At 33.8% G+C, this 12,162-nt stretch overlaps 1 protein-coding gene across 2 annotated transcripts; it reads right to left on the bottom strand.

Moving 5' to 3' along the window:
- Window positions 1-509: 509 nt before the first annotated feature.
- LOC112020952 (ABC transporter B family member 26, chloroplastic) lies at window positions 510-11,596 on the bottom strand. Of its 2 annotated transcripts, none has more exons than XM_065764686.1 (18): window positions 11,136-11,596; window positions 9,167-9,294; window positions 8,252-8,294; window positions 6,938-6,982; window positions 6,718-6,840; window positions 6,527-6,630; window positions 5,946-6,000; window positions 5,786-5,856; window positions 5,511-5,613; window positions 4,178-4,388; window positions 3,229-3,302; window positions 3,011-3,067; window positions 2,844-2,918; window positions 1,950-2,024; window positions 1,588-1,869; window positions 1,415-1,479; window positions 1,270-1,330; window positions 510-876 (listed from the first exon to the last, which is right to left on the bottom strand). In XM_065764686.1, the coding sequence occupies exons 1-18, from the start codon at window positions 11,529-11,531 to the stop codon at window positions 796-798; spliced, it is 2,049 nt and encodes a 682-aa protein (XP_065620758.1). In that variant the 5' UTR covers window positions 11,532-11,596; the 3' UTR covers window positions 510-795. The 2 variants fall into 2 exon arrangements, with proteins under 2 accessions (XP_065620758.1, XP_065620755.1); XM_065764683.1 differs by having other exon boundaries at window positions 5,771-5,856.
- Between the last annotated feature and the right edge of the window lie 566 nt (window positions 11,597-12,162).

Below are 12,162 nucleotides of genomic sequence, written 5' to 3' on the forward strand. Positions count from 1 at the left end.
CAAGACCTGTTGGCTCGTTAACTTCCTTGGCTACCTTGTTCTCTTGGGAATCCCTGGCTTTTTTGTTCTTGGTGTCCATGGCTTTTTATTTCACTATGTTGATTAATGTTCTTTGCTTAATTGGTGCACCAAGGGTGCTGTGTAAATATAATAATGTAATGCAAGGAGTGCAACACGTAGTGTTCTTAGTTCTTACACTAGTTGGTGCCACGTGCTTGGGGCATGGTGAGACTAATGATCCACCATACAAAGCCAAGTGACACGTAGTGTATGTATGACAAAAGCACAACTATTCTTTCATGCAAATGAATAAATATATTATTATTTACACAAACACACGCAGAGTGTTATATGTATTCTTTCGTGTAAAATAAATTTGTATTATTTACTCAAATGAAAATTACTATAACAAAAGTTTTAAGGAAGATTGTAATTGTAAAATACAAACAGAAGCTATGGTGTAATTGCACTTTAACAGTGATTGAATAAAAAGAAGACACATAAGAAGCTTCAAGCAATAAAACGTTAGAGGAATCAATTAAATTCAAACACATGGTTACATTGAATCTGATTATCCTTGAAAAAGAAATCGTTTTATATGTTGCATTGATCAATATTGCGATGTGTTTGAATTTGATCGGGAAACCTAAGATATAACAACGCCTAAGAAATGGTACCTAAGTTTAGCCATTCTGAAAATTGCAGCATAGATGAACAAACGACAAATACATGAAGCCACCAAAGCTGCGATACCAATCGGAAGTGAGACGTGTACAGTCAAAACCCAATCTTGAATCAAGCCAGAGCATCTGTTTGAATTTTAAATAAATGTGCATACAAGCCATCCTTGAGAAGGAGCTCTGTGTTGTCACCCATCTGCACAAACACAAATAAGTCATCACAATCAGAATATTAATATGCATCCATGCTTCTACAGGAAACTACCTTGCAAGGTTGCTCATGTAATGCCAATCTTTTGTATAGTGAACATCTTAATGAGATCCACATATGGTGGCCCCAAATTCATTTAAGCATGTCCTATTTAGTACTAGTGGTAAAGCATAGGCATGAGGCATCCACATATTCCTTAATTCAGGAAAGCAGTGGCTATTTTAGGGAAACTTCTGTCAGCTCAAATCAATCTATAACAGATCAGAAAAGCTTCTGAAATTTCATATATGGACACTCGATTCATTATATTCTACAAGATCTTCAGTAGACAAGAACAATTACATTGTTTATTTTGAATACTGAGAAAGTAGATCTAACCTCAACGACTCGACCACTGTCCAGTACTATGATTCTGTCAGCAGTTTTAATTGTAGAGAGCCTGTAAAAGGTTGGTCACTGTAATGCAAATTGTCTCATAATTAAAACTTCAAAATGCAAAAACGAGAGGAAAAAACACAATCACCTATGTGCTATGACAATTACAGTTCTTTTGGCTTTGATGTCATTTCCCATTGCATGCATAACCCCCTAAAAGATACCAATATCAGAAACAGTGAGCTAACATTTAAACTCAGATGTTTTTGTTTTTGTTTTTTTGTGAACTTATTAGGGATATTGAAACTTGAAAGAACTTGCCTTAACATAATGTTCACTTTCAGAATCTAGAGCACTGGTGGCTTCGTCGAGGATCAGAATAGCAGGGTCTCTAAGAATGGCCCTAGCAATAGCGATTCGCTGCTTCTGTCCCCTGCTAAGTAAATTATCATCAACAACAGTTTCATAACCATCAGGTAGAGATGAGATGAACTCATGAACATAGGCCTGTTTTGCAGCCCATTCTATATCTTTCTGTTCAACGTGTCTAGAGCAACCATATCTAATATTTGACTTGATGTCCATATGAAAGAGATGAGGTTCCTGTCTGAAACGAAGATTTAGATTATAATTGAAAAGCCATCTTCACTCTTCAGTGCGTGGTTTAGTTTATGTGGTCTAACCTGTCCAACAAATCCAACTTTTTCTCTCAGCCACCTGATATCCAACTCTCTCAGTGGGAAACCATCAATATAAATCTGCAATTAAGAGCACCTTTTTCACAAGATCCATCAACAATAAATTACTAATACCTGTAAAAAATTTCTTCCTGGAAAGCAATACCCCAACATTAAAAGAAATTTGTAGCTAGACTTGGCAGTCCAAAGCTCATCTCCAAATTTCATATACATAAAGGATTCTAACTTTAAGGAAACGTCATCATGTTCTTACATCTAGATACAAATACCCCCATCATACTGCATTCCTGTTTCCATTCCAAAAGGCAATCAAGAAGAACAAGAATCAGGCATATTTTCAGATGGTCCAAAAGGTTTTCAAAATTATAAACATCAAGAGTTTCTGTCAAAATTTTGATTGATATGCTTTCAAGTGACAAATGAACAGTCATTCGGAATCAAACCAGACTCATTGTTTCAAGTCAATTCCTCAAGGGTAGCCTTTAAAGTAAGAGATAAAAGTCCTGTCATATTTGTAGTCCAAAAATGAACTATATTATTTGCTACATTCTGAGTTCATAATATACTGGTTTTATTTTTAAGGTTGGCATATTGCAATGTGCTAATTGGGGTTTAGAAATGCAAAACCCAGAAATATACACGTCCAGGCCTAATTTACGTGCAGCAATCATTGATAAAGAGAAGTTGGGTTTACGGGGTGTAGTATGTTCTATTGTCCCAAGAAATTTTTTTTTTGAAAACACAATGAATCATTTAGTAATAAGTCAAAAATCCTTAAGTTCATTTAATATAATTATTGATTTTATTTGAAGATGCTACTGAAAAAAAATACATTTATTTCAAGATGCTAACATGAGATGCAAGGTAATTGTAACTTACCTGACCATCACTTGGCTCATAGAGACGAAGCAAAAGATTGACTAATGTGCTTTTTCCACTGCCACTTATACCAACCTTGGAAAAGTTTAAATGTACAGAAACTTCTTAAATCCTTGCACCAGCATCATAATGAGGAACAGTATTAAATAAGGAGATAAATTTCTTACAATTGCGACCACTTCATTTGCTTTCACAGAAAAGTTTACATGTTCTAGAATGGGCACCTGTTTAATGTCACTAAGCAGTGAGTACTTTACGGACTACAAAGGACTATTGGTCATTTACTTTTCTCCATACAAATTTATGTAAACAGGTAACATAAGAAAACATCTGGGACACAAAAAGGAAGATAAATCAAAGTCAGTTCAACCTTAAAAAGACGTACCGTTAACCTTGAAGGATAGTGAAAAGTTACATTCACAAACTGAATATGTCCCATTACCTTCTGCAACTTCACACCTGTAGACAGTGGGGCATCCCATTACTAATTAGTATATTTAAACAAAATATATTCTATTTATTTTTATGGGCAAGTTACACTTGCACCCATTATGATGCTTGAACCCATTGGTGCTTCCTGTTGTAATTAATTTTCTGTCTTTTCTTTTTTCTTGCTTGTAATATTTGACTTCTTTGTACTCTTTTTGCATAAAGTAGTTTTCTTTTTTAATATAGACTTATTTTACTTATAAAAAAAAATGATGCTTGAACCCATGACCTCACTCTTGATCCCATGATTATGGGAGGAGGAGGAGGAGTCATTTGAATAGCTCATTGGCATATTTAAACAAAACTTTTAACAGAAGGAATAACATATTGTAGGAATACAGAAAAATACAGATTTCTTAGTTGAGTTATCATAGGTGAAAACAAATACTAAATTGTACCAAAAGCAAAATATCATGGTAGAACTAGAATTAAAAAAAAAAAAATATATATATATATATATATTATAAGCTACACATGCATCCAGTGGGTTGTGAACCCTTGACCTCACATGTTGAAACTGAAATTCACAAAATTTTGGCATATGCTAAACTAAAGTAAATCAGGAGTCACTATCCCGTTCAATGTTTCTTCATAAGAGTCAAGCATTACCTAAAAGCAAAGACTGGTTCAATTATAAAAACTAATGTGAAAATGCAATACTTGTCAAAGCAATTTCAAGAAGTCTCCTTAATTTGCACCATAGTGATAAGAGTATTTAATGTACAATAAGTTTATAGACCTTGGTTTTTGCAGCATGTCAAACAAGGAACCTAAACAACATATATCATGATTAAGGATCATTAATTTTAAAAAAATTACAATTCTACAGTAGACAGAGTGCTCGCCTTTTGATAAGAATTGGTCACTAGGCAAGAGATCTATTAACTGGAAGACCTTTTCACTTGCTCCAACGGACTGTAGTAATGATGATAAATTATCTGTGACCCTCCAAGTTGCATAAATTAACCACTCACAGTATAATACATACTTAGTAAGTTGTTCAGGCGACACATGACCACTCAAAATTGACATTCCTCCTAACAGAAGCGCAATAACCTGTAAAATGTGGTATGAAAAACATTGTGGAAGTCAAGCTACAAAAACTTCATTTCAATGGCAACTTCTAGTATACATCCAGGACCATTTGGTTTGAGTTAGTGGTGTTCATTTTAGATGGTAACTATTGAAGATCCTTTTGTGCATACTTGAGCAGTACTCTCTTTCTTCAATTACTGAAAGGTTATTACTCATCCAAAATTATTTGAAACAGAAATAAGCTTCAAATATTTTTGCAATGTATCAACAACAAATTCATGAAAGCACTCTCAAAAGATATGCATTTGTCCATCATGATGCCCTAGATCATGTACAAAAATTTAACATGTATCAGTATCTAGTTAAGCTCTAGGAGTATATGACTTACAAATGTGTCGTGTGGTAAAGTAAGCATTTGGAATATGTATGAGACTTGTGGTCGTGTTTGCAGTATGAGACCTTTAAATTATAGAGTCTAAGAACGGTATATCCACAATCAAATGCTTTTAAAGACATCCCCTTGCACATAAGATGCTAAAGGACCTGGCATTACGGGTTCCAACAACCAGGGACATGCATTAAATACAAAAATTAGCTTGTAACTTGTGAACAATTTAATCTGTCAGGTAATTGATTAGTATTTATTCCCCCTCCCCCCACCCAATCCCATCAAAAAAAGAAAAAGAAAAAAGTTTACCTCTAAACCGCTTTGCAAGAAAATTTCTCCAAGTTACCAACCATTATGTGGCAATTGATAAACCCACTCATTTGTACTTTTAGTCATAGGACCTATTTAATGAGTCATGTGACTTGTTTAAATAATACAAGTGGATAATTTTATAAGTCACCATGTAATTAGTTGGAGGAAAACTTTGTACCCCACCCCCCGAACAAAAGAAAAAAGGCTCAGCATGAGGCTTAGGATGTATCATGTCGAAAGAAGAAAAAATTGGTGTTGTGGCATTAGACATAATAAAAGAGCTAGAGTAAGTAAAGACAAGTTACCCTTTTCAGGGCTAAACACCCCACTGATACTCTAATAAAAACATACAAATGAAACCAGCATTGTAGAAAGCTTCAGAGAAAACTAGCATTTTTTAAACCTAAAACTGTCAGTTTTTATAAACTAAAAGTATGTCAAACCTGTGTTGAACGATATAGGGTATTGAAACTCATATTCCACAATCCATAAGCCACACTTTCTCGAATGTTTACGAAAGCTAATTTGTCCAGCCATTGCTTGTACCTAACACCGTAAGGATGGATCACTTAACAGAATCATGATCATGCACATAAACAAATATGGGTGCTTTGAGTGTCAGACTCTGTGACTTGCTGCACAGTGAGTCCACCAAAGAGACAATTACAAAAATGGACACTTGAGTATTTGACAGGAAATTAACGGTAAGAATTGTTGCCTTCCAAGTTCTTTACTTTCAGTTCCATAAATCCGAACAGTTCTCATTAAAGAAAGTGTCTCTTGTGCAACCTACATTCAAAAAGGAAACAGAAATGAGCATAGAAAAAGATTCTTCAAGTGTCAAATTTTTAAAAGCAATATCAGTTTTCTGCCTATACTTCGTTAGCACCAGCAGTGTACTCTTGGATTAACTTTGCAGCTCTCTTTTGGTACCTGTTAACCAGCACACCAGAGCATGTTTGACAATGCCATTAAACAATCAAGAGGCCAGTAAAAGACACCCTAATAAGCTGAAGGCAAAAATTCTCAGTGCAGGAGGAAGCAATAAACATTGAAGTTTATGCATATATACAATGTCCCAATCAAAGCCAAAATTTAGAATTAATAACCCTACAGCGGTTGATTCAGAGAAGATCCTCTATATAACAGAAGATGAAGACGTATAAAAGAATTTAGATGCAATTTTTCACATTACACAATAATTTATTCCTCTTCACCTAAATTGTTGAGGATATGAACAGATCAAAAAGAGATCTTGTAGCAAATAATAAGAGGGGAGAGCAACTTGATGGTTAACAATAAATTATTCTGGGATAAGGACAACTTGAATACACATAAAGATAATCAATACACCACTTTGTTTTTTTATATAATACAGATGTTTGTGGAAACACAAACTCAATTTTTAAAAGACTAATGTGATATGCCTATCAAGTTTAGAGAAGGTACAGATGCTTACTGGCCATAAAACAGAAAAATCATAGATAGAATGAAGCATATCACCAATGCTGATAATGAAAGAGGCCAAGATAAAGTCATCAGGTTGATCAATGCACCTGTCCCCTAAACACAGAAATTTAACCATAAAATTGACTCTACCACTGAAGGCCAGTTAAGGGAAAGAATAAAGTATTTGCTAAGAACTGCAACCTGAAGAGCATTGCGTAATATAAGATGAACATCGTTCCCAATAACATGAGACAGTTTTTGACAATCTGCCCCAAGCCTGCTCGTCAAATCACCAACTGCTTCTCTGTCGAAAAAGGATATATCCTATATCGAAGATACACCAAAATAGAGTACTCTATTGAATGAAAAAAGATACTCATGACACCTCATATACATTACAATTCCAAACTAAAACACAAACCTGAAAAAGAATAGATGAATATAGAGTTTCCCTGAGACGCATAACCTGCAATATGACATATGGAGGACCAGATGATGTAATAAGCACTTTGCCAAAAACAAGTAGAATTTAAGCAACAATGGTAAAAAAAAAAAAAAAAAAGAATTTCTAAATTGCAAAATCAAATGCCAAAAAAAGAAAATGAAGCCATATTAGTTAGCATTCTTGAAGACATCAATAATTGCAAGCACATAAAAATGATTCGGTGGTTACAGACAGAAAACAATCAAGGCTAAAGCAAAAGGAACAATGCCTAAATGGACCTTAGAAGATCATGGGCCAAAGACAATATACCACAGTATTTATTTATTTATTTTTTATTAAGTAAAAGTCAAAATTGTTTGCTCTCACAGACAAAAAACAGGTTTGCTCTCACTAACTTTTACAACAGAAATGTTACTTATCAAAAATTTATTAAAAAAAAAAAAAAACTTCAACAACAGAAATAGACAGCACTCATCAAAAGGCAGTGATAAACTGACAATAAACAGTGGAGGAAAAGGCAAGTAAATGGAAAGAATTGTGTAACTGGGGGAAAAAACACTATGAAACTGGTTTGGTCTCAAACATGTTCCCCAACTTTCCCCCTCAAGGGACCAACTCAAGCTTGTTTATAGGTCAACCAGACAACAATAACTCACAAGATAACACTTTTGTTGTAAAAAATGCAAGTCTGTTTACAAATTGCCCTTGATAACATCGTGAGATATCTAGGTGGAACTTCCACCAAAGAGTAATGCTCTTAAACTTTCTCATATTTCATATAATGATTTTTAAAATGTTAATTGGGCAGATGTTCTCTCAGATAAAAAGTCTACTACATATTAAACTACACTGGAAGGAGGTAATAACTCATAAGGCAACTTTGGCAGCTGGGACAAGGTGGCGATGAAGTTTAGAGACATAACATGTTGCCTATCAGAAAATGTAGTTCAGTCTAAATGAACTGAAAGTTCTGACTTCAAATTAAAGGAGCTGCTTTGGAACTAGTTGTCATGACATCACATCAATCATATACACATTTGGATTTAGTTCTCACTTTCTTAACAATTAGTAATGTGTATAAAATGTCACTTCACAGTTAATATGTTAAGCCGAAAAATTCATTTCTGTATCAAAAAGTTGAAACTTCCTGCTGAAAGTAACAGATGAAACAAACCATTATGTCAATTAGCATGGCAACGACAGGGAAGGTATATGTCTCATAGCCTCCATAAAGTCAAAACTATCACTTGGGGGGATTCTTTGAGAAATAACTAAGATCAACAGACTCACCAAGATCATATTCGCAATTGCAAAACAGCCACTCCGCAGGCCACTGAAATTTAAAAGAAACATAATTAAAAACCAACAACCTCAAAACATAAGAAGTTATATAAATAGCTCAAATTACAATTTCCTATACCTTTTACATAAGATATGTTATTATAAACACTATACAAAATAACCAAATTATGTGGACATCATATGTTCCCTGGGCACTTTCATGATGGATTGCAACTTTAAAGCTAGTCAACTTGTTGGAGTGCATTTAAATTTTCCTTGTTAAAATTTCACATAACCACCACACCATACAAATTCATCTATTAAAAATAAGATAAAAAAGAAGGAAGTGTCACAGTTTGCACATAGTGATCATCTCCATTCTCGCCTTGTCCATTTCAGTATCAGTACATGTAATTGAGAAACAGGGCAGGACCTTGTGTATGGCCTCAATTACAAGGACAAACTAACCCTTAATTCCTAAGCATACAAAAAGGAGATCGTGTTGATCACGCAATCAGTTCCCCATGCCAGACAATAGTTCTCCTATAATAATCATCAGAAATCACAGCATATAATTATGGATGAGCAATTAAAGGATAATATGAATAAAATTTTAAGGTCTAGATTTTGTAAAACTGACATTTTACCCATACATATAAAATTTCTGCTATAAAGGAGCTATGCATTCGACATCCATAAATCCACTACTAAGTGGCACACATGTATGAAATCAAATGGAACTTTAATTTGACCATTCAGAAAGAACACATGGAGTAAAGAAAATTTAATAAGAATGTTATATATTGATTCTGGTAAAATAATTCAAGAAGAATCAAAATATAAATATTGAATTTAGTTTTACAAAATTGCTTGTTGTCTGTCTAAACTTAAATGTTAACAAAATTTTACTATATATGAACCAACCTGCATATCCCCGATGTGACACACAAGATAAGTAAGAACTGTGAGTTCCTACAGAACACCACAGTTTCACCATTCTGTGCAGAAAAGATTGATGCTGTCAATACACTTGGTATTGATATCTCTGAAAGCTGCAGCAGAGAAACATATGTTAGAAAGTGACTGTAGATGGACATATAAAATCAAAGAAAATGAATATGCAAAGAGTTATACATTATTTCAAAAAGGAAAAAAAAAGTTTAAATGATTTGAAGAGGCTTAATGAACGTCAAAGCTGAGAGCTCAGAACAGCTAAACTAGTAACGAAACCAATTCTACTCCCAGTGTAAGCATTTTTGAATATAAATTTTCAAAACAAAGAGTGCTTTTGACATGCAAACCCAAAAAAAAAAAAAACAACCGCCAAGGATTGTGCGTGAAGCACACAAAGTGTATACTAGGTTGATTTGGGCTATATGAGGCAATGAGAAGGTACATTGCCTTTTTGTTATTGCAAAATATGGCTAGTGCATCCTAGTTGTAGCAATATATCATCTAGATCTACTACACTCATATACCACATATTCATCAACACAACTCATTAAATCATCACCTACAAGATTCTTTACCTTTCCAATTACAAAGTTCTACGCTATGTTTGGGAGTTTATAAAACATAATGGAATATAATGGGTAGATCATAAAAAATTGAATAGAAATAAAATAAAAATCTAATTTTATAATTATACCATTCACTTTTTATTTGTCATTTCTCCGAGAAGAAATGGATTATTCGTTAAAAATTTTGGTCTCATACATTTGTCACAATTTGAATTTCAACCCTGTACATTTAAAAGTGTTAATTTCCTACAATAATTTTGGAAATTAAAGAACCGCCAAGGATTGTGCGTGAAGCACACAAAGTGTATACTAGGTTGATTTGGGCTATATGAGGCAATGAGAAGGTACATTGCCTTTTTGTTATTGCAAAATATGGCTAGTGCATCCTAGTTGTAGCAATATATCATCTAGATCTACTACACTCATATACCACATATTCATCAACACAACTCATTAAATCATCACCTACAAGATTCTTTACCTTTCCAATTACAAAGTTCTACGCTATGTTTGGGAGTTTATAAAACATAATGGAATATAATGGGTAGATCATAAAAAATTGAATAGAAATAAAATAAAAATCTAATTTTATAATTATACCATTCACTTTTTATTTGTCATTTCTCCGAGAAGAAATGGATTATTCGTTAAAAATTTTGGTCTCATACATTTGTCACAATTTGAATTTCAACCCTGTACATTTAAAAGTGTTAATTTCCTACAATAATTTTGGAAATTAAAGTTTCTCAACTATTAATTGAAACACAATTTTGTCCCCGAACTTTCAAAACCGTGTTGTTATTATCCTTAGAAGTCAAAGTTGAGGCATGAAATTGACACAATTAATATAATTAGGCAATTAAATGTATGGCGGCAAAGTTGAAAGGAAAAAGTTCCATCTCCAAACCAGTTTAGAAGGAAATTCCTTCAACCCATTACGTGGCGATTAATAAAACCATCCACGTGTACATTTATCACATGATCTATTTAATAACTTGTTTGAATAATACACGTAAATGGTTTTATAAGTCGCCATGTAATGGTACGAGAGAAGATTCCTGAAAACTTTGTACAAATTGAAATTATCCTATTGTTAGAGGCCCAAAACAGTAATTTAGCCAATAAATTTTTTTTTTGGGAATCCATGCCATTTATTTCCTCCTAAGAAGCATCAAGCATGGATATCAGTACGGGTACAACACTGTGACACGAGCAAAAATTGCTCATAACATAAAATAGTCGGTTACGTCACCTAAATGAAGTGATCGTGCTTCCTAGATTTCCTCATCCCAAACAAGCTTTTATGTAACTCAAGCTAAAGCATTCATAGAAAAGAAAGAGAAAAAGAACAGTAATAAATTAACAAAACGCACCGCAGCTATAACCAATGCGCCAAAACCAACAAAAATGGCCCATCTACCGTCACCGGAAATCAATTCCCACATTCGCCGAAGAGCGAAGACCGCCGTGATTGGCTTCGCCGGCGCCGACTTTGTTCTACTTTCTACATTGCCATCATCATCATCATCATCATCATCCTCCTCCTCGCCTAGACTCCACCAACTACCCCCAGGCAAAACCAAACCAACGCGGGTTTCGACTGCCTCTCTGACTCTAAATTCGTTGTTCTTTGACGTTGAGAAGCGGATTTCGAAACGGCGGCGTTTTGGTGGTTTGGTGCTGAGGGATTTGATGGAAAATGGGAACTGGTTTTTGGTAATTGGGGAAGGAAAGGTGAGTGAGGGAAGGTTGGAGTAGGAGATGGCCATGGAAGTGTAAATTAGAGAAATGGTGAGGGTTGTTTTTTATTTATTTTTTTAAACAATGGCTGTTTTTGAAATATCAGTATATTTAACACACACACACACATATATATATATATATACACATACACTGATACAAGCATAATAAAAACACTAAAAGTTATATTATTTTATTTGCAAAAAAATAATTGAGACAAAGTGTGCCTACTGAAAATAATAGAAAAATATATTTTAGTTACTGTTTATTAATGAATTTAATGTTCATTTCCCTGATTGCACGCAAGTCCCCAAAAAAAAAAAAAAAAGCTTGAAAATGCGCAAAATGCAACTGTGGGAAGCACAAACGCACCCAAAAAGGCAAAAAGTTTTTGGCAAATAAGCAAAAACCAAACAAATACACGTTAAAAAATCATTTATTTATTTATAAATTAAAGTTGCAAAAATTGTGTAGAAACTAATCAATTGATGCAAATTTGTATTTTTAACAATTGCTCAATCTTTAAACAAGGAATGATCAATCAATGAATGTAGTCATGAAAACTTGTAATTTGAATGTTGATGACATGTGGGATTAGAAACATGATGCAATCATTATGTTGTTTTGTTTACTTGATTTTTGGAAAATTAAGCATTTGAT

This window comes from Quercus suber, unplaced genomic scaffold (assembly GCF_002906115.3).
Source record: "Quercus suber isolate HL8 unplaced genomic scaffold, Cork oak 2.0 scaffold_22, whole genome shotgun sequence".
NCBI lineage: Eukaryota > Viridiplantae > Streptophyta > Magnoliopsida > Fagales > Fagaceae > Quercus > Quercus suber.